Raw genomic sequence first — 23,090 nt, 5'->3', positions numbered from 1 at the left:
ACTCTGCCATTTATTGAAAACGACCCAAGCCTACCCAGCCTCACTTTGTAACTTAAATGTTCCATCCCAGGCAACATCCTGGTGAATCTCCTCTGCACCCCTTCCAGTGCGACCACATCCTTCCTATAATGTGGCGACCAGAACTGCACACAGTACTCCAGCTGTAACCTCACCAAAGTTCTATACAACTCGATCATAACCTCTCTGCTTTTGTAATCTATCCCGCGATTGATAAAGGCAAGTGTGCCATATGCCTTTTTCACCACCCTATTTACCTGCCTTTCTGCCTTCAGAGGTCTATGTACAAACATATTTTAGGTATGTATTGAATTAGTGCACCACAGACGCCAACAAGACATGCTGAAAGTTAATGAGAAAATATCCTTTTTGTTTATTTATTTAAGGGGTGAATTAAAAATTTCTCATGACCTCAGATGTTCTCACTACATTTAATCAGGGTCCTTGGAAGACTATAAAGTTGTCAGTTGAACCTCGATTCAAGAACGACGTCTATCTGGGGTCTCAAGTTTCTGCAATGGGTCTTCATGTGACGGAAAGGGTCAGTTCTCGACCTGCAGGTCTTAGGGCAGATGGGGCAGGATGTCCTTCCAGGTAGTGGGATCTGGAGGGCTGGATTTGCTTCTATTTCTTTCCTTCTCTGCCGCCGCTCTGCCTCCTCATTAAGACTGTAAAGAGCATTGGTGAGCTGCATCCGCAGTGCTGAGCACAGTTTTGGTGCCCTTACTTGAGGAAAGATGTAAATGCAATAGTGACGGCTCAAAGAAGGTTCACCAGATTGGTTCCAGGGATGAAGCACTTGTCTTATGAAGAGAGATTGAGCAGTTTAGGCCGATACTCACTGGAGTTTAGAAGAATGAGAGAGATATAATTGAGGTATATAAGATGTTAAAGGGGATTGACAAGGTAAATATCGAGCAGATGTTTCCCCTTGATGGACATTCTAGAATGAGAGGCCATAGTTTTAGACTAAGGGAATGGCAGATTTAAAACACAGCCATCATGCAGTCTCCAATAGGTAAGTTGAGTGCTTGGACATTAGGTTGGATTGAATCTGAATGCTGGCAGGATTAGTTCATTTAACCTGGTTCTTCAAGAATACTAAAGCAGGATAATTTCAGGTAAATCCTCTTTTGACCTCGTTTAACAGCTTGCATTACTGGACCAAGAAGTGGAGTTGATAAAAGTGTACTCTTGAGGTGTGTCCATGTACATTGGTGACAAAGTGCTTGTCTGTGAAGACTATCTCCTAGAAAATGGGCCAAAGGGCCTCTTTCTGTGCTGCAAAACTCTGTGACTGTATGAGATGTTCTTAATCAATTCAGCATAAAATGTGAGAGTGCTCGTCGTGACATCCAGCAGATAATTGAGCAAAAATTGATTTTCGGATATGTTTGTTTTCTTCCCCTCCAGTGGTCATCTCAAAGAATCTGTCTGCTCCGCCGGAGGTAAACTCAGAGAAACATAACATGCAGACCTCGGTGGAGGTAATCACGGAGCAGCTTCCAGTCCAGCGTGGCCGCAAACCCGGGAGAAAGAAGAGCCGTGTGGGGCAGACAACCTGTGTACACAAGTCCGAAATACAGCATCCCATTCCGTCATCCACCAAGCCAGTGGAACCATTAAAAATCCCAAAGAAGAGAGGGCCAAAGCCTGGGAGCAAGGTAGCTCATTCCCCGAGTGGCAGCTGGCCTGCCAAACCTACCCTCCCGTACTGATTGTGTGAAATGTTTCATTTAACGTGGGTGAACAGTTGGCATTTTTTTTAAGCATGTAGTTAGGGATGCCAGCTCTCCCCTTCCTGCTGCTGTGCCAGGCTTGTTATACTCTTCATGTTAGGTAACCACGGAGCGTGAATTGTGTGATTTACAGATGGGCAATGAAAGTGGTGTTGAACAAAGGAAAATGTCTCTCATCATTGTGCAATTATTACCCAAGAATCGCTATTTAGTTTAATTTAATTTGATTTATTATTGTCACATGTATTATCATACAGTGAAAAGTATTGTTTCCTGCACGCTATACAGGCAAAGCATACTGTTCACAGAGAAGGAAATGAGAGAGTGCAGAGTGTAGCGTTACAGTCATAGCTAGGGTGTAGAGAAACATAAACTTAATGCGAGGTAGCTCCATTCAGGAGTCTGATGGCAGCAGAGAAGAAGCTGTTCTTGAGTCGGTTGGTACATGACCTCAGACTTTTGTATCTTTTTCCCGACGGAAAAAGGTGGAAGAGAGAATGTCGGGGGTACCTGGGGTCCTTAATTATGCTGGCTGCTTTGCCAAGGCAGCGGGAAGTGTAGACAGAGTCAATGGACGTGAGGCTGGTTTGCGTGATGAACTGGGCCACATTCACGACCTTTTGTAGTTTCTTGGGGTCTTAGGCAGAGCAGGAGCCATACCAAGCTGTGATACAACCAGAATGAACAAAGGAGGCTTGGCTCTTGTAGCAACTCTCATCTGGGCAAAAAATTGCAGAATGCAAACATAGTAAAAAGTTCTGACTACTGTCTCCAACCATTGTTTCGAATGCATTCTGTTTTGAATATTCAATGTCCTATATTTTTAAGTCTGTGTGCATTTATAGTATTGCTAAATTCCAGCACTTCAAAGGATTGCCAGAAAAGTTATTGAATAATTTTCTCTGAATTGAGCTCCTGTAGTTTGGTTCGGGTTTTTTTACTGGTTGTGAGACAATTCTCCAAGTTAATGAATCCCTGACAACCACAATTTATTTTGTTCTTTTGTAGCGGAAACCTCGTACCCTACAGAATCCTGTGCCAACCTCCCCTACCTCTAGCACTCCAGAGCCAGACACTAGCACAGTTCCTCAAGATGCAGCCACTATCCCTAGAACAGCCATCATGCAGTCTCCAACAGGTAAGCTGAGTTGGATTGAATCTGAATGCCGGAAGTACAGTTCATTTAACCTGATTCTTCATGAATACTAAAGCAAATAATTCCAGGCAAATCCTCTTTTGACCTTGCATAACATCTTGCACTACTGCACCAAGAGGTCTAGTAGATAATAGTGTACTCTTGACGTGTCTCTATGTACATTGGTGCCAAAGTGCTTGTCTGTGAAGACTATCTACTAGAAACATAGAAAATAGGAGCAGGAGTACGTCACTCAGCCCTTTGAGCCTGCTCTGCCTTTCAATCATGGCTGATATTGTTCTCATCCCCATTCTCCTGCCTTTTCCCCATAACCCCTGATCCCCTTAGTGGGCGGGTAAGTGGAGCTGAATCCATGAAAAGATCAGCCATGATCTTATTAAATGGCGGAGCAGGCTCGAGGGGCCAGATGGCCTATTCTTGCTCCTAGTTCTTATGTTCTAATCAAGAACCTATCACTCTCTGTCTTAAAGACAGAGATACTAAGGCTCTGTACAGCTGCAGAAACACAATAAGAAGTCTCACAACACCAGGTTAAAGTCCAGGTTTATTTGGTAGCAAAAGCCACTAGCTTTTGGAGCACTCGCTGCTCCTTCATCAGGTGAGTGGGATTTCAGTTCACAAACTCAATTTACAAAATAATGGTTGGATTATGGTTCGATAATGGTTGGTTCCAACCATTATTTTGTAAATTGAGTTTGTGTCTCTATATGCCCTGTTTGTGAACTGAAATCCCACTCACCTGATGAAGGGGCAGCGAGTGCTCCGAAAGCTAGTGGCTTGTGCTACCAAATAAACCTGTTGGACTTTAACCTAGTGTTGTGAGACTTCTTACTGTGTTTAACCCAGTCCAACGCCAGCATTTCCACATCACAGTTGCAGAAAGGCACCCTTGCTCCTGTACTCAAGCCTTGCTGCAGTGAAGGTCAATGTACCATTTGCCTTCCTGCCATTTTGCTTGAAAGGTGTCTAAGTATTTGTTACTTCGGCGTGACAACTTGGAAATGTAATTATCTATCTTCCGTATGTTTTGTGTATGTTTAGTCTGTGTTTACTTGAACAAAAACGGCAATGCAGGACCACATCTGGACAGGAAAAAGGTGCAGCAACTTCCAGATCACTTTGGACCAGCTCGGGCTTCAGTTGTCTTGCAACAGGCTGTCCAAGCCTGCATAGACTGTGCGTATAATCAGAAGATGGTTTTCTCCTTCCTGAAGCAGGGGCATGGTGGAGAGGTGATATCTGGTATGTGAACAATACATCATACTTACACATGTGTTGCCCTTGCCAACGCTGTTTTCAGTGGTTAATGTTTTGTCTGTGGACTCAGTCTGAAAGTTCCTATGTTCCTAACCCAGAAGGCTGAATAGTTGCAGGTTCTTTAACCCAAAGAGCACAACTTTAAAATGAACAAGTTAATCGATAGTGAATTATTTAGACATATCGAAAACTTTTAGTTATTTCTGACAAACAGGATATACCCCACAAGAACTCAACTACACGGGGTCAGCACGGTGGCACAGTGGTTAGCACTGCTGCCTCACAACACCAGGGACCCAGGTTCGATTCCTGGCTTGGGTCACTGTCTGTGTGGAGTTTGCACATTCTCTCCATGTCTGCGTGGGCTTGCTCCAGTTGCACCAGTTTTCTCCCACAGTCAAAGATGTGCAGATTAGGTTGATTGGCCGTGCTAAATTGACCCGAAGTGACAGGGGGATGAGCAGGGTAATCATGTGGAGTTACGGGAATAGGGCCTGGGTGGGATTGTGGACAGTGCAGACTCGTTGGGACGAATGGCCTCCTTCTGCACTGTTGGGCTTCTATGATTATGACTAGTAACCAATACACTGTGTTGTTCCCTTCTTCAATGAGATTCTTTTCATTGTTCTATTTCTTAGCCTCATTTGACCGTGAGCAACACACTTTAAACCTGCCAGCGGTAAACAGTGTTGTGTATGCCCTGCGCTTTCTGGAGAAATTGTGTCGGAGCCTGCGATGTGACAACCTTTTTGGGAATCAGCCTTTCAGTCAGATCAATGCAGCCAATCACAACATGACTGAGTGTGGGAGGGACCGGTTCATGTCAGGTACCGTTACAACCTGGAAGAAGGATATTTTGGGAATTTTTGATTTAAGTTTCTACCTGAAGATATTTGTGAAAATGTTGCAAAGTTGCACGGTGTAATATTTTCTTGGCAAAAATCAGTAACATTTTGCAAGACTCTTTTCAATCAAGTACTATTAAATGTTACAAGGGAAACACAAAGTTTTTAAGTTTAAAGTTTATTTATTAGTGCCGCAGGTAGGCTTACTAGGGGTGGCATGGTGGCACAGTGGTTCGCACTGCTGCCTCACAGCGCCAGGGACCCGGGTTCGATTCCCACCTTGGGGTTACTGTCTGTGTGGAGCCTGCACGTTCTCCCCGTGTCTGCGTGAGTTTCCTCCTGGTGCTCCAGTTTCCTCCCACAGTCCAAAGATGTGCGGGTTAGGTGGATTGGCCATGATAAATTGCCCCTGAGTGTCAGGGGGACTAGCTCAGGTAAATGCATGGGGTTATGGGGATAGGGCCTGGGTGGAATTGTGGTTGATGCAGACTCAAAGGGGTGAATGGCCTCTTTCTGCACTGTAGGATTCTCTGATTCTACATTAACACTGCAATGAAGTTAGTATGAAAATCCCCTAGTCGCCACACTCCGGTGCCTGTTGGGGTACACTAAGGGAGAATTTAGCATAGCCAATGCATTTGATTTTGATTTGATTTATTATTGTCACATGTATTAGTATACAGCGAAAAGTATTGTTTCTTGCACGCTATACAAACAAAGCATACCATTCATAGAGAAGGAAAGGAGAGAGTGCAAAATGTAGTGTTACAGTCATAGCTAGGGTGTAGAGAAAGATCAACTTAGTGTGAGGTAGGTCCATTCAAAAGTCTTATGGCAGCAGGGAAGAAACTGTTCTTGAGTCAGTTGGTACTTGACCTCAGACTTTTGTATCTTTTTCCCTGATGGAAGAAGATGGAAGAGGGTATGTCCGGGGTGCTTGAGGTCCTTAATTCTGCTGGCTGCCTTTTTGAGGCAGCGGGAAGTGTAGGCAGAGTCAGTGGGTGGGAGGCTGGTTTGCGTGATGGATTGGGCTACATTCACGACCCTTTGTAGTTCCTGGTGGCTTTGGGCAGAGCAGGAGCCATACCAAGCTGTGATGCAACCAGAAAGAATGCTTTCTATGGTGCATCTGACCAATGCATCTATTGGAATGTGAGAGGAAACCGGAGTACCCGGAGGAAACCCACGCAGACACGGGGAGAACATGCAGAATTCATACAGACAGTGACCCAAGCCGGGAATCGAACCCGGGTCCCTGGCGCTCTGAGACAGCAGTGCTAACCACTGTGCCACCGAGGCACTGTGGCCACCAGACATCATTTCCACCACTTTGGTTGGTTTATTTAACAAGACAATGTTAAGATTGGTCCCCAGGTGAGGATCTCCAAGTTTCTTATCCTGGACGAGGCCCCAATTTATTATGACCAGTCTCCAAGTGAGGTTCTCCAAACTTGTTAACCCGGGCAAAAGCCCCGAATTTTGTTACCATCCGGCGAGGATACCTCCAGATTGTTTTGCCCCAGTTCAGAGAGATAAACTGGCTCCCTTTCTTTATTCAATCACCTCTGCTGGTCACAACACAATATCTAAAAGAATTCCTCCCTTTGCAGATAGCTCTTCCCAGTCCCAATACCTATGTTTTAAAATGAGTCAGTTTAACCAGGCTTTCTTGAGTTAAAAATAGAGTGAGTTTATTAACCACTAAAGGCAAGAAAATGATTTTAAAAAATGCAAATACATTCATACAGATTAGAAGTGAGAATTGAGTCCAAAGTATATTTTTTAAAAAAGATACGAAACAGTCCCTGATTTGTGAGGAGGAGCCTTTGCGGCTGTTGTGATTCAGCCACAGACATCGGAGCGGGCGAGGGGTGGAACTCGGAAATGTCTGTTGACCTTGGGTGGGATTTTATGGTTTCAAGACAAGCGAGGCGTTGAAATCCCACTCAATATTCCAGTAGCGTTGACCGTAACAGGTGAATAGTGGATTTTGAGATTCCAGTCGTGCTGACTTTAGCAAGTAAATGGTCAGTTTTGAGATTCCGGTGTTCTGCTGTTTGGCAGAGAAGCTTCCCTGTTTCCATTTCAGCTAACTTGGCTTACTTCAACTATCAGAGAGAGAGAGTTGGAGATATTACAGGGGCGCTGCTGGCTGGCTGCCTGGCTTTTGGCTTCTATGTCACACCTGTTCCAACATCCCAGCATTGATTCATAGACACACACACTTGAGTCAACTTTTCAGCTGGCTTTTATCTCGGTCTTTGCATATTCCTGGATGGCGAAATCCGCAAATCCATCTGGACATTACTGATGAGGTATTTCTTGATAAGTTGATGCTCATCTCCCATTATATCCCATTGTCTCCACCGGTGATGGCAATTAATTTCTGGATGCTTGAGAAGTATCCTTGTCTGGAAACAGGGTGGGGTTCCATTGTCTCTCAGAGTATCACCCACCAGAAATTGAGCCAGTGAGTGACTTTAAATGTCAGTCATCTTTGGCATGTATATCAATTTTAAAAAGCTCACAGGTCGAATTCAAAGTTCACAATTTCTGGACATATTTTGATGGTTCTCATTCATTATTATGACAACAAGGATCAGGTTAACAGTCGATGTTGTCTACATGGAGTTTAGCAAGGTCTTTGACAAGGTACCGCATGGTAGATTGTTGCATAAGGTTAAATCTCACGGGATCCAGGGTGAGGTAGCCAAATGGATACAAAATTGCCTTGATGACAGAAGACAGAGGGTGGTTGCAGAGAGTTGTTTTTCAAACTGGAGCCCTGTGACCAGAAGTGTGCCTCAGGGATCGGCGCTGGGTCCACTGTTTTTTGCCATTTATATTAATGATTTGGATGAGAATTTAAGAGGCATGGTTAGTAAGTTTGCAGCTGACACCAAAATTGGTGGCATAGTGGACAGTGAAGAAGGTTATCTAGGATTGCAACGGGATCTTGATCAATTGGGCCAGTGGGCTGATAAATGGTAGATGGAGTTTAATTTAGATAAATGTGAGGTGATGCATTTTGAAAGATTGAGCCAGGACAGGACTTACTCAGTTAATGGTAGAGCATTGGGGAGAGTTATAAAACAAAGAGATCGAGGGGGGTACAGGTTCATAGCTTCTTGAAAGTGGAGTCACAGGTGGACAGAGTGGTGAAGAAGACATTCGGCATGCTTGGTTTCATCGGTCAGAACATTGAATACAGGAGTTGGGATGTCTTGTTGAAGTTGTACAAGACATTGGTAAGGCCACACTAGGAAAATTGTGTACAGTTCTGGTCACCTATTATAGAAAGGATATTATTAAACTAGAAAGAGTGCAGAAAAGATTACTAGGATGCTACCAGGACTTGATGGTTTGAGTTATAAGGAGAGGCTGGATAGACTGGGACATTTTTCCCTGGAGCGTAGGAGGCTGAGGGGTGATCTTATAGAGGTCTATAAAATAATGAGGGGCATAGATCAGCTAGATAGTCAATATCTTTTCCCAAAGGTAGGGGAGTCTAAAACTAGAGGTTTAAGGTGAGAGGGGAGAGATACAAAAGTGTCCAGAGGGGCAATTCTTTCACACAGAGGGTAGTGAGTGTCTGGAACAAGCTGCCAGAGGTGGCAGTAGAGGCGGGTACAATTTTGTCTTTTAAGAAGCATTTAGACAGTTACATGGGTAAGATGGGTGTAGTGGGATATGGACCAAATGCAGGCAATTGGAATTAGCTTAGTGGTTTAAAACAAAAAGGGCAGCATGGACAAGTAGGACCTAAGAGCCTGTTTCCATGCTGTAAACCTGTATGGCTCTAAGTCTGGAATCTTCAATTTCAATTTCTTAATCCTATACCATGCTTCCTCAACACAGAAAACCCTACAACAGTGGGATGGGGAGGCAGTGTCGTCGTGGTATTGTAGCTGGACTCGTAATCCAAGACCCAGTGTTATGCTCTGGGGGCCTGGGTTCGAACCCCACCATGGCAGACGGTGAAATTTGAATTCAATAAAAATCTGGAAATCAAAGTCTAATGTTGATATGAAACTTTTGATTGTTGTAAAAACCCACCTGGTTCACTAATTTCCTTGAGGGAAGGAAATCTGCCATCCTTACCTGGTCTGGCCCACATGTGACTCCAGATCCACAGTAATGTGGTTGACTCTTAAATGCCTTCAGGGATGGGCAATAAATGCTGGCCCAGCCAGCAATGCCCACATTGCTGAATAGGAGATTCCCCAGTGAGCAGGATCTCATGGAAGAGAGGCCACAACAAAACCAGTTTAACACCTATCAGCAAATTGTGGGTTGGAAGATTTTGAGGTAGGAGACATTTGACTAGCAGAAAAGAAAAATGAGCAAATAAGATAACAACTTTGCATTGTCCATCTTTCACCAGCAAAAAACGAATCAGAGGAGGGAGTTGTTCAGGGACCAGGAAGAGGAACAAAAAGGTATACACAAGATTCCCCACCATTCAGTGCACCGCTATCACCCAAACTACCGAAAGCTGACCGACACCCTTCAGAAGGTAAAACCTTTTCTGACTTCACTGGTTTAGAAAATTGATCTAATCCTGTTTTGAGCCCAGAGTGATAATGTTCTACGGGGGTGTTAGTGAAGCTCATTCTTGACGACCGATCTACTTTTTCCAGCTGAAACCTTTATACTGGACGACGGACATCCAGGCCCCACGGAACACCGGCTAGATCCCATGGATTCTGCCCTTAATTCCGTAAATTCATGCAGCCCTCCAAGTAGGAGTTCCAGGGAGTTCCGGGCTTATCGGTCTCTGCACCACTCAGCAAGCCTAACACAAAATAACATGGGGACCTTGCGACAACTTTCAGGAGGTAAGCTCCAAGCTGTTCATCTCCAGTATTTCCATGTCTCCTTCCTATGCTTTCTTATCATGTCTAGCTTTTGTCAGAATGTTTTGTCGACTTCATATTTACCAGTCTACATTACCTCAGCTGTACATAGAACTAGGAGCAGGAGTAGGCCATCTGACCCCTCGAGCCTGCCCCGCTATTCAATAAGATCATGGCTGATCTTTTCGTGGATTCAGCTCCACTTACCCGCCCGCTCACCATAACCCTTAATTCCTTTACTGTTCAAAGATTTATCTATCCTTGCCTTAAAAACATTCAATGAGGTAGCCTCAACTGCTTCACTGGGCAGAGAATTCCACAGATTCACAACCCTTTGTATGAAAAAGTTCCTCCTCAACTCAGTCCTAAATCTGCGCCCCCTTATTTTGAGGCCATGCCCCCTAGTTCTGGTTTCACCTGCCAGTGGAAACAACCTCCCTGCTTCTATCTTATCAATTCCCATCATAATCTTATATGTTCCTATAAGATCTCCCCTCATTCTTCTGAAATCCAGTGAGTATAGTCCCAATCTACTCAGTCTCTCCTCATAAGCCAACCCTGTCAACTCTGGAATCAACCTAGTGAATCTCCTTATCAACCTAGTGCTCCTATTAAACTTTAGTTGACAATTTTTTAAAACGGAATAGGTTCACCTTAGTGACACTGGGATGCAATACTCATCAAACTGTTTCTTTGGAGAGACCTTGTTCTGGCAATGCTTAATGTAGACAACGGAAGCAATAATTATTTAACAAGGATACCTTTGAATCATCCTTTAAAAATAACAATTTCAGCATATTCCTGGTGGCTTGCTCCAATGCACCTTAAATAAGCTTGAAGTCATCCAGAATTATGAAGTTAGCCTCAATGCTAAATTTTACCTTTGATTTTGGCATCAGGGTAAGCGTAAGATGTTTTAATCCAGGTATGATAGGGTGGCACAGTGGTTAGCACTACTGCCTCACAGCACCAGGGGCCCGGGTTCAGTTCCCAGCTTGGGTGACTGTCTGTGTGGAGTTTGCATGTTCTCCCTGTGTCTGCATGGGTTTCCTCCAGATGCTCTTGTTTCCTCCCACAATCCAAAGATGTGTAGATTAAGGTGGATTGGCCATGCTAAATTGCCCCTCAGTATCCCAAGATGTGTAGGTTAGATGGATTAGCCATGGTAAATGTATGGATTGCAGGAATAGGGCAGGGGAGAGGGCCTGGGTAAATACTCTTTCAGAGGGTCGGTGCAGACTTGATAGGCTGAAAGGCCTCTTCTGCACTGTACGGATTCTATGATTTGACCCACTCAGAAGTTTTTATCAAAAACAAACTTTATTTAAGAACACAGTTAGAATATAACAAAAAGAATTAGCACAACTTTTAGTAATTTAAATACTTAAACGTGACAAAGTATAATTCTTAACAGCTAACTATCTCTATTGTTCCAGTTCAGCAGTATGCCCCATACACGTAAATTCCTTATTTAGAACTAGTTAGCACCAAAAATGAACATGTTCATGTTTATGCTAAATTGCTAGACTTTTAACACCTCTGGACAGAGATCCAAACAGCAGTTTCCAGAGAAGGATATATCCTCAAACAGCAGAACTTCAGAGAAATAAACCTAGTCTCTGGCAGCTCCCAGTCTCCAGACTCAAAGCTATTTCTTATTTCCACAGCTCCCAAAAAGCAACTGAGCTTGATTTCTCTGTGTAAGCCTAGCTCCACCCAGCCACCTGATATTACTGTCAATCAACACAATCAAGTCCTACTCTGCAAAACCCCAGGGGAAAACACTAAAAACAGCCGAAGAGCATTAAAACAAATATTCTAGCAATTAGGAACAATTATGCTGCTGCAGTAACAATACAGGGCTGCCAGATATAGACCCAGTGCCAGCAGTTATATTACCTAGCCTCCTCCTTCCCACCAGAATGGACCATTACACACTTCTCTACATTAAATTTCATCGGCCACTTGATATTTCACTCTTGATTTTAATCACTATATCATTCTCTCTCTCTCTGCCTCTATCTCTTAGGGCGGGATTATCCGGCGGCACTCACCCCAAGACCAGAAAATCCCGCCTGAGGTCAATGCATGGTCTGTCCCCAACCCGCTACTGTGGCTGGCAGGACGTGAAAATTCCGCTCTTTGTCTCTCGATCTCTCTCTCTCTCTGTCTGTCTCTGTCTTTCTCCCTCTTCTTCTCTCTGTCATTGTCTGTCTCTCTCCCTCTTCTCCCCCCCCATCATCTCTGTCTCTCTTTGTCTGTTTCTCTCTCTCTCCCTCCCTATCTCTCCCTCTCTCTGTTTCTCTCGCTGTCTGTTTCTTTCTCTCACTCTGTCTGTCTCTCTCTCTCTGTCACTCTGTCTTTTTCTCTCTCTCTCTCCCTCCCTCTCCCCCACCCCCAACCCGTCTCTGTCTCTGTCTCTCTCTCTCTCTGTCTCTGTCTCTGTCTCTCTTTTTCTCTCTCTCTCCCTGTCTCTCTGTCTGTCTCTGTCTCTGTCTCTCTCTCTCCCCGCCCCCCCCCCCCCCCCACCGCCCCCCTGCTCTAAAGTGAGTGTTGGTCCTATAGAGAGAGAGTCTGGGTATTTAATGGAAAATGAGGAGATGGCAGGTGAATTGAATGGGTATTTTACATCTGCCTTCATTTTGGAGGATACAAGTAACATCCCGGAAACAGCTGGGAAAAGAATGGCGGGAGGAATTTGAGAAAATTACAATCCTTAGGGAAGTTGTACTGAGCAAACTGATGGAGCTGTGGGCTGACAAGTCCCTGGGTCCTGATGGACTTCACCCTAGGGGCTTAAAAGAAGTGCCGAATGAGGTTGTAGATGCATTGGTTTTAATTTTCCAAAATTCCCTGGATTCAGGGAAGGTTCCAGAATGTTACAGTCATAGCAAGGATGTAGAGAAAGATCAACTTAATGTGAGGTAAGTCCATTCAAAAGTCTGACAGCAGCAGAGAAGAAGCTGTTCTTGAGTCGGTTGGTACATGACCTCAGACTTTTGTATCTTCTTCCCGAAGGAAGAAGGTGGAAGAGAGAATGTCCGGGGTACGTGGCGTCCTTAATTATGCCGGCTGCTTTGCCGAGACAGCGGGAAGTGTAGACAGAGTCAACAGATGGGAGGCTGGTTTGTGTGATGGATTGGGCTACGTTCATGACCTTTTGTAGTTCCTTGCGGTCTTGGGCAGAGCAGGAGCCATACCAAGCTGTGATACAACTAGAAAGAATGCTTTCTATGGTGCATCTGTAAAAGTTGGTGAGAGTCGTAGCTGACATGCCAAATTTCCTTTGTCTTCTGAGAAAGTAGAGGCGTTGGTGGGCTTTCTTAACTATGGTGTCAGCATGAGGGGACCAGGACAGGTTGTTGGTGATCTGGACACCTAAAAACTTGAAGCTGTCAACCGTTTCTACTTCGTCCCCGTTGGTGTAGACAGGAGCATGTTCTCCACTAGGCTTCCTGAAGTCGATGACAATCTCCTTTGTTTTGTTGACATTGAGGGAGAGATTATTGTTGTTGCACCAGTTCACCAGATTCTCTATCCCATTCCTATACTCTGTCTCATCATTAGAAATCATAGAATCCCTACAGTGCAGAAGGAGGCCATTCGGCCCATCGAGTCTGCACCGACCACAATCCCACCCAGGCGCTACCCCCATATCCCTACATATTTACTCGCTAATCCCTCTAACCTACACATCTCAGGACACTAAGGGTCAATTTTAGCACGGCCAATCAACCTAACCCGCACATCTTTGGACTGTGGGAGGAAACCGGAGCACCAGGAGGAAACCCACGCAGACACGAGGAGAATGTGCAAACTCCACACAGACAGCGACCCAAGCCGGGAATCGAACCCAGGTCCCTGGAGCTGTGAAGCAGCAGTGCTAACCACTGTGCTACCGTGCCGCCCACTACGGTGGGTCGGATCTCAAACAATGTAAGTTTCTATGAGAGAAACTTATAAAATGATAGAAGATTGGCTAGCTAACAGATCATTTTCTGGTTGGCAAGATATATCGAGTGGTGTGCCACAAGGATCAGTGCCAGGACCTCAACCATTTCCAATATCTGTAAATGTCTTGGATGAAGGCACCGAATGTATGGTTGCTAAATTTGCTGATGACACAAAGATAGGTAGGAAAGTAAATTGTGAAGGGGACATGTGGTTACGCAGGAACATAGATAGAATAAGTGAGTGGGCGAAGATCTGGCAAATGCAGTATAATGTGGGAAAATGTGAAATTGTCCATTTTGGCAGGAAGAATAAAAAAGGAGCTTATTATCCAAATAGTAAACAATTGCAGAGCTTTGAGATGCAGAGGGATCTGGGTGCCCTAGTGCATGAATCACAGGGACAGCAAGTAATTAGGAAAGCTGATAGAATGTTATTTTTTTATTGCGAGGGGAATTGACTGCAAAAATCGGGAGATTATGTTTCAATTATAGAGGGCATTGGTGAGACCATATTTGGAGTACTGTGAACAGTATTAGAACAGTACAGCACAGAACAGGCCCTTAGGCCCACGATGTTGTGCCGAGCTTTGTCTGAAACCCAGATCAAGCTATTTCCTCCCTATCATCCCGAAGTACTCCATGTGCCTATCCAATAGCTTCTTAAATGTTCCTAAAGTTTCTGACTCCACTATCCCTGCAGGCAGTCCATTCCACACCCCAACCACTCTCTGCGTAAAGAACCTACCTCGGACATCCTTCCTATATCTCCCACCATGAACCCTATAGTTATGCCCCCTAGTTACCGCTCCATTCACCCGAGGAAATAGTCTTTGAACGTTCACTCTATCTATCCCCCTCATCATCTTATAAACCTCTATCAAGTCTCCTCTCAACCTCCTCCTCTCCAAAGAGAAAAGCCCAAGTTCCCTCAACCTTTCCTCATAAGACCTACCCTCCAAACCAGGCAGCATCCTGGTAAATCTCCTTTGCACTCTTTCCAGTGTCTCCACATCCTTCTTGTAGTGAGGTGACCAGAACCGCACACAATATTCCAAACGTGGTCTCACCAAGGTCCTGTACAGTTGCAGCATAACCCCACGGCTCTTAAACTCCAACCCCCTGTTAATGAACGCCAACACACTATAGGCCTTCTTCACGGCTCTATCCACTTGAGTGGCAACCTTCAGAGATCTATGGATATGAGCCCCAAGATCTCTCTGTTCCTCCACATTCTTCAGAACCCTACCTTTGACCCTGTAATCCACATTTAAATTTGTCCTACCAAAATGAATCACCTCGCATTTGTCAGGGTTAAACTCCATTTGCCATTTTTCAGCCCAGCTCTGCATCCTATCTATATCTCTTTGCAGCCTACAACAGCCCTCCACCTCATCCACTACTCCACCAATCTTGGTGTCATCAGCAAATTTACTGATCCACCCTTCAGCCCCCTCCTCCAAGTCATTTATAAAAATTACAAATAGCAGAGGACCAAGCACTGATCCCTGTGGCACTCCGCTGGTAACCGGTTTCCAGTCCGAAAATTTTCCATCCACCACCATCCTCTGTCTTCTGTTAGATAGCCAGTTGCCTATCCAATCGGCCAAACTTCCCTCTATCCCACACATCCTTACTTTCTTCATAAGCCGACCGTGGGGGACTTTATCAAACGCCTTACTAAAATCCATGTATATGACATCAACTGCACTACCTTCACCTACACACTTAGTTACCTCCTCAAAAAATTCTAGCAAATTTGTGAGGCAAGACTTGCCCTTCACAAATCCGTGCTGACTATCCCGGATTAAGCTGCATCTTTCTAAGTGGTCGTAAATCCTATCCCTAAGGACCTTATCCATCAACTTACAGACCACCGAAGTAAGACTAACTGGCCTATAATTACCAGGGTCATTTCTATTCCCTTTCTTAAACAGAGGAACCACATTCGCCACTCTCCAGTCCTCTGGCACCACCCCAAAGATCAATGCCAAAGGCTCTGCTATCTCATCCCTTGCCTCCCAAAGAATCCTAGGATATATTTCATCAGGCCCAGGGGACTTATCAACTTTCAGTTCATTCAAAATTGCTAGTACATCTTCCCTCCGAACATCTACTTTCTCCAGCCTATCAGCCTGTGACACCATCTCTTCCTCAAAAACATGGCCCCTCTCCTTGGTGAACACCGAAGAAAAGTATTCATTCAACACCTCTCCTATCTCTTCTGACTCCATGCACAAATTCCCACTGCCGTCCTTGACCGGCCCCAGCCTCACCCTGGTCATTCTTTTATTCCTCACATAAGAGTAAAAAGCCTTGGGGTTTTCCTTGATCCGACCCGCCAAGGACTTCTCATGCCCCCTCCTAGCTCTCCTAAGCCCCTTTTTCAGCTCATTTCTTGCTAACTTGTAACCCTCCATCGAGCCAACTGAACCTTGTCTTCTCAACCTAACATACGCTTCCTTCTTCCTCTGGACAAGACATTCCACCTCTTTTGTGAACCATGGTTCCCTCACTCGGCCATTTCCTCTCTGCCTGGCAGGGACATACCTATCAAGGACACGCAGCATTTGTTCCTTGAAAAAGTTCCACTTATCATTAGTGCCTTTGCCTGACAATTTTTGTTCCCATCCTATGCTTCCTAATTCCCGCCTGATTGCATCATAATTACCTCTCCCCCAATTGTAAACTATGCCCTGAAGTATGGCCCTCTCCCTCTCCATTGCAATAACAAAAGACACCGAATTGTGGTCACTATCTCCAAAGTGCTCTCCCACAACCAAATCCAACACTTGGCCCGGCTCATTTCCCATTACCAAATCCAATGTGGCCCCACCTCTTGTCGGCTTATCCACATATTGTGTCAGGAACCCCTCCTGCACTCACTGCACAAAAACTGCCCCATCCGAACTATTCGACCTATAAAGGTTCCAATCAATATTTGGAAGGTTAAAGTACCCCATGACAACTACCCTGTGACCTCCACACCTATCCATAATCTGCTTAGCAATTTCTTGCTCCACATCTCTATTACTATTTGGGGGCCTATAGTAAACTCCTAACAACGTGACCGCTCCTTTCCTATTCCTAACCTCAGCCCATATTACCTCTGTAGGCAGATCCCCTTCGAAATGCCTTTCTGCAGCCGTTACACTCTCCTTGATTAACAGTGCCACTCCTCCACCTCTTTTACCAGCTACCCTACACTTACTGAAACATCTATACCCCGGAACTTCCAACAACCATTCCTGTGCTTGTTCTACCCATGTCTCCGTAATGGCCACAACATCGTAGTCCCAAGTGCCAATCCATGCCCCAAGTTCACCTACCTTATTTCGGATGCTCCTTGCATTGAAGTAGACACACTTCAACCCACCTTCTTGTCTGTTGGTACCCACCTTTGACCATGATACCCTTCCCAGTACCTCACTACACTCACTGACCTCCGGACTACAACTCCTTTTCCCATCCCCCTGACAAATTAGTTTAAATCCCCCCGAAGAGCCGTCGCAAATTTCCCTCCAGGATATAAGAACATAAGAACATAAGAAATAGGAGCAGGAGTAGGCCATCTAGCCCCTCGAGCCTGCCCCGCCATTCAATAAGATCATGGCTGATCTGACGTGGATCAGTACCACTTACCCGCCTGATCCCCATAACCCTTAATTCCCTTACCGATCAGGAATCCATCCATCCGCGCTTTAAACATATTCAGCGAGGTAGCCTCCACCACCTCAGTGGGCAGAGAATTCCAGAGATTCACCACCCTCTGGGAGAAGAAGTTCCTCCTCAACTCTGTCTTAAACCGACCCCCCTTTATTTTGAGGCTGTGTCCTCTAGTTTTAACTTCCTTACTAAGTGGAAAGAATCTCTCCGCCTCCACCCTATCCAGCCCCCGCATTATCTTATAAGTCTCCATAAGATCCCCCCTCATCCTTCTAAACTCCAACGAGTACAAACCCAATCTCCTCAGCCTCTCCTCATAATCCAAACCCCTCATCTCCGGTATCAACCTGGTGAACCTTCTCTGCACTCCCTCCAATGCCAATATATCCTTCCTCATATAAGGGGACCAATACTGCACACAGTATTCCAGCTGCGGCCTCACCAATGCCCTGTACAGGTGCATCAAGACATCCCTGCTTTTATATTCTATCCCCTTCGCAATATAGGCCAACATCCCATTTGCCTTCTTGATCACCTGTTGTACCTGCAGACTGGGCTTTTGCGTCTCATGCACAAGGACCCCCAGGTCCCTTTGCACGGTAGCATGTTTTAATTTGTTTCCATTGAGATAGTAATCCCATTTGTTATTATTTCCTCCAAAGTGTATAACCTCGCATTTCTCAACGTTATACTCCATTTGCCATATCCTCGCCCACTCACTCAGCCTGTCCAAATCTCTCTGCAGATCTTCTCCGTCCTCCACACGATTCACTTTTCCACTTATCTTTGTGTCGTCTGCAAACTTCGTTACCCTACACTCCGTCCCCTCCTCCAGATCATCTATATAAATGGTAAATAGTTGCGGCCCGAGTACCGATCCCTGCGGCACGCCACTAGTTACCTTCCTCCAACCGGAAAAACACCCATTTATTCCGACTCTTTGCTTCCTGTCGGATAGCCAGTCCCCAATCCACTTTAACACACTACCCCCAACTCCGTGTGCCCTAATCTTCTTCAGTAGCCTTTTATGGGGCACCTTATCAAACGCCTTTTGGAAATCCAAAAACACCGCATCCACCGGTTCTCCTCCATCAACCGCCCTAGTCACATCTTCATAAAAATCCAACATGTTCGTCAAGCACGACTTTCCCCTCATGAATCCATGCTGCGTCTGATTGATCGAACCATTTCTATCCAGATGCCCTGCTATCTCCTCTTTAATAATGGATTCCAGCATTTTCCCTACTACAGACGTTAAGCTGACCGGCCTATAGTTACCCGCCTTTTGTCTCCTTCCTTTTTTAAACAGCGGCGTAACATTAGCCGTTTTCCAATCAACCGGCACTACCCCAGAATGCAACGAGTTTTGATAAATAATCACTAACGCATCCACTATTACCTCTGACATTTCTTTCAATACCCTGGGATGCATTCCATCCGGACCCGGGGACTTATCCACCTTCAGTCCCATTAGTCTACCCAGCACTGCCTCTCTGGTAACATTAATTGTATTAAGTATTTCTCCTGCTGCCAACCCTCTATCGTTAATATTTGGCAAACTATTTGTGTCCTCCACCGTGAAGACCGACACAAAAAACTTATTTAAAGACTCAGCCATATCCTCATTTCCCACTATTAACTCCCCCCTCTCGTCCTCCAAGGGTCCAACATTCACTCTAGCCACTCTATTCCTTTTTATATATTTATAAAAACTTTTACTATCATTTTTTATATTAATTGCTAGCCTAGCTTCATAGTCTATCCTTCCTTTCTTTATCGCTTTCTTAGTCTCTCTTTGTTGTTTCTTAAATTTTTCCCAATCACTTGTTTCTCCACTATTTTTGGCCACTCTGTACGCAGCTGTTTTTATTTTAATACTCTCCTTTATTTCCTTCGTTATCCACGGCTGGTTCTCCCTTTTCTTACAATCCTTGTTTTTTGCTGGAATATATTTTTGCTGAGAACTGAAAAGGATCTCCTTAAAAATCCTCCACTGTTCCTCAGCTATCCTACCTGCCAGCCTGCTCTCCCAGTCTACCTTAGCCAATTCATCCCTCATCCTATCATATTTCCCTCTGTTCAAACAGAGGACACTGGTTTGGGACCAAACTTTCTCCTCTTCCATCTGAATCAGAAATTCGACCATATTGTGGTCACTAGACCCAAGAGGGTCCTTCACAATAAGATCCTTAATTCTACCTACCTCGTTACACAATACCAGATCCAAAATAGCTCGTTCCCTCGTCGGTTCCGTAACATGCTGTTCAAGGAAACTATCCCGACAGCATTCTAAGAACTCTTCCTCCATTCCACCCTTACCGACTTGAGTCTGCCAGTCAATGTGCATGTTGAAGTCCCCCATGATTATTGCTGTTCCGTTTTTACACGCATCCCTTATCTGCTTGTTTATAGCCCTCCCTACCTCAACATTATTATTTGGGGGCCTATATACCACACCTACTAGTGTCTTTCTCCCTCTACTATTCCTCATCTCTACCCATAATGATTCCACGTTTTGTTCCTCAGAGCCTATGTCATCCCTCAGTACTACCCTGATATTATCTCTTATTAATAGCGCGACCCCACCACCTTTTCCTTCCTGTCTATTCTTCCTAAACGCCTGATACCCCTGGATATTCATCTCCCAGTCCTGGTCACCTTTCAGCCACGTTTCTGTAATGGCCACTAGATCGTACCCACTCGTGCTGATTTGCACCATCAACTCATTTACCTTGTTCCGAATGCTTCGTGCATTCAGGCAAAGTGTCCTTATTCCAGCTTTTATCTGGACCCGCTTTGATGAGTCGCGAACACCCTCTCCCTCTACTCCCTTATCTAAATTACCGCCTTCATTCACTTGCACCCTCTCCTCTACCATTAATTTTGTAATTCCCCTTACCCCTGCATCCTCCACCCCATCAATTAGTTCCTTGATCCTAGTCAACTCTTCTAGCTCCCCTCCCCCCAACCTATCTAGTTTAAATTCTCCCCAGTAACCTTAGCCAACCTACCGGCCAGGATATTGGTCCCCGTGTGATTCAAGTTCCACCCGTTTTTTGTATACAGATCACCCCTGCCCCTAAAGAGGTCCCAATGGTCCAGGAACCTGAATCCCTGCCCCCTGCACCAGTCCCTCAGCCACACATTCATCTTCCACCTCACTCCATTCCTGCCCTCACCTTCCCGTGGCACAGGCAGTAATCCTGAGATTACTACCTTTGCTTTCCTCTTTCTCAGCTGTCTCCCTAATTCCCTGTACTCCCTTTTCATGACCCCTTCTCCCTTCCTACCCACATCAGCGGTACCAATATGTACCGCTACCTCAGGCTCCTCTCCCTCCCACCTCAGGATTTCCGGGACGCGACTAGCGACATCCTGGATCCCGGCCCCAGGGAGGCAGACCACCATGCGAGAATCCCGCCTACCTCCGCAGAAACGCCTGTCTGTCCCCTTCACCATCGAGTCCCCGATTAATACCGCCTTCCTCCTCTTTTCCTTAGCCCTCTGAGTTACAGGGCTGGACTCCACTGCGGAGACACGGCCACTGCTGCTTCCCCCAGGCGGGCTGTCCCCCCCAGCAGTACTCAAGCAGGAGTACTTGTTGTGCAGGGGCAAATCCACTGGGGTGCTCTCAACCACCCTAGCCTTACCCTTCCTGGCCATCACCCACTTGGCCTCCTCCCGTTGCCCTGGTGTGACCACCTGATGATAGCTCTTGTCTATCACCTCCTCATTCTCCCTCATCAGCCTAAGATCCTCGAGCTGCAGTTCCAGCTCCCTAACACGGTCCCTCAGGAACCGCAGCTCGACACACCCCTCACAGATGTGGATGTCCGGGAGGCCAGATGCCTCCAGGACCTCCCACATCCTACACTGGGAACAACACACTGGTTTCACACTCATACTGGACACTTTATGTCAAGTAAGACAGTGAAAAGTTAATAAGAGTGTAAGGAAACAAAAACTCACCCCTGCTCGTCCAAGCCCTGTGAGCCAAAGCCCTGATATTGGTGCCCTTCTGGTTCAGGTGCACCCCGTCCTGTTGGTACAGGTCCCACCTTCCCCAGAAAGTGTTCCAATTATCCACATAGCTGAAACCCTCCCTCCTACATCATCCCTGCATCCATGTGTTTAACTGCACTCTCTCCCTGTTCCTCAACTCGCTATCCCGTGGCACCGGCAACATACCAGAGATGACAACCTGTTTTGTCCTGGCTCTCAGCTTCCACCCAAGCTCCCTGAATTCCTGTTTTAAATCCCCGTCCCCTCTCTTACCGATGTCTTTGGTGCCGACGTGCACCACGACTTGTGACTGTTCCCCCTCCCCCTTTAGAATCCTGAAGACACGGCCGGAGATGTCACGGACCCTGGCATCCGGGAGGCAACATACCATCCGTGAGTCTCTCTTGTTGCCACAGAACCTCCTATCTATCCCTCTAACAAACTAGTCCCCAATAACTATATCTCTACCGCTCTCCCCCTTTCCCTTCTGAGCCACAGGGACGGATTCAGCGCTGGCGATCTGGTCACTGCGGCTTACCACTGGTAGGTCGCCCCCCTCACCTGTATCCAAAGTGGAATACTTGTTGCTAAGGGGAACGACCACAGGCGATCCCCGCACCGACTGCTTCCTCCCAGCCCCTCTCACTGTCACCCATCTATTTTCATTCCCTGGAGCAACTATATCCCTGAAGCTTGTGTCTATGGCCCTCTCTGCCTCCCTGATGACCCTAAGCTCATCCAACTCCAGCTCTAGCTCCCTAACGCGGTCTTGGAGGAGCTGCAGATGGGTGCACCTCCCACAGGTGTAATCAGCAGGGACACTGACGGTGTCCCTCACCTCGAACATTCTGCAGGAGTTACATTGCACTCCTGCACTAAGGAGTATTGGTCTCCTTATTTACAGAAGGATGGAAATGCATTAGAAGTGATTCAGAGAAGGTTTACCAGACTAATACCTGGAGTGGGTGTGTCACCTTATGAGGAAAGGTCGGACAGGTTAGACTTGTATCCACTGGAGTTTAGAAGAATAAGGCAATTTGATTGAAATGTAAAAGGCCCTGATTTTGTATTTTATTTATTAGTGTCACAAGTAAGCTTATATTGAAAGGTTTATTTATTATTAATTAGTCACAAGTAAATTTACATTTACTGTGAAAACCCCCTAGTTACCACACTCAGGTGCCTGCTCAGGTACATTGAGGAAGAATTTAGCATGGCCAATGCACCTAACCAGCACATCTTTCGAACTGTGGGAGGAAACCAGAACACCCAGAGGAAACCCACGCAGACACGGGGAGAACGTGCAGACTCCGCACAGACAGTGACCTGAGGCTGGAATTGAACCCAGGTCCCTGGCGCTGTGAGGCAGCAGTGCTAACCACTGTGCCACTGATTTCTTCTTGTGAGAGAATCTAGAACTAGGGGGGGGGCGGTCACTGTTTAAAAATAAGGGGTCACCCATTTGAGACAGTTGAGGAGAATTGGTTTTTGAGCCTTTGAAACTCTTTCTCAACAGGTGGTGGGAGCAGAGAGTTTGAATATTTTTGAGGCAGAGGTAGATAGATTCTTGATAAGCAAGGGGGTGAAAGGTTAGGTTCTCA

The 23,090-nt window shown here is 45.7% G+C and overlaps 1 protein-coding gene across 4 annotated transcripts in view; it reads left to right on the top strand.

Annotated features, from left to right (window-relative positions):
• LOC144509424 (polycomb protein SCMH1-like) overlaps positions 1–23,090 on the top strand; it is a 211,026-nt gene that overhangs the window by 177,894 nt on the left and 10,042 nt on the right. For all 4 annotated transcript variants that reach the window (XM_078238292.1, XM_078238290.1, XM_078238291.1 and 1 more), the window contains 6 exons: positions 1,432–1,682; positions 2,766–2,895; positions 3,955–4,155; positions 4,809–4,997; positions 9,400–9,531; positions 9,656–9,853. In XM_078238292.1, the coding sequence (XP_078094418.1) occupies positions 1,432–1,682; positions 2,766–2,895; positions 3,955–4,155; positions 4,809–4,997; positions 9,400–9,531; positions 9,656–9,853 (1,101 nt within the window). The remainder of the gene's footprint in view (positions 1–1,431; positions 1,683–2,765; positions 2,896–3,954; positions 4,156–4,808; positions 4,998–9,399; positions 9,532–9,655; positions 9,854–23,090) is intronic.

The sequence above is a fragment of the Mustelus asterias genome, chromosome 21 (genome assembly GCF_964213995.1).
Source record: "Mustelus asterias chromosome 21, sMusAst1.hap1.1, whole genome shotgun sequence".
NCBI lineage: Eukaryota > Metazoa > Chordata > Chondrichthyes > Carcharhiniformes > Triakidae > Mustelus > Mustelus asterias.
The sequence above is the reverse complement of the archived record's forward strand: the minus strand, read 5'-3'. Positions and strand labels throughout refer to the sequence as shown.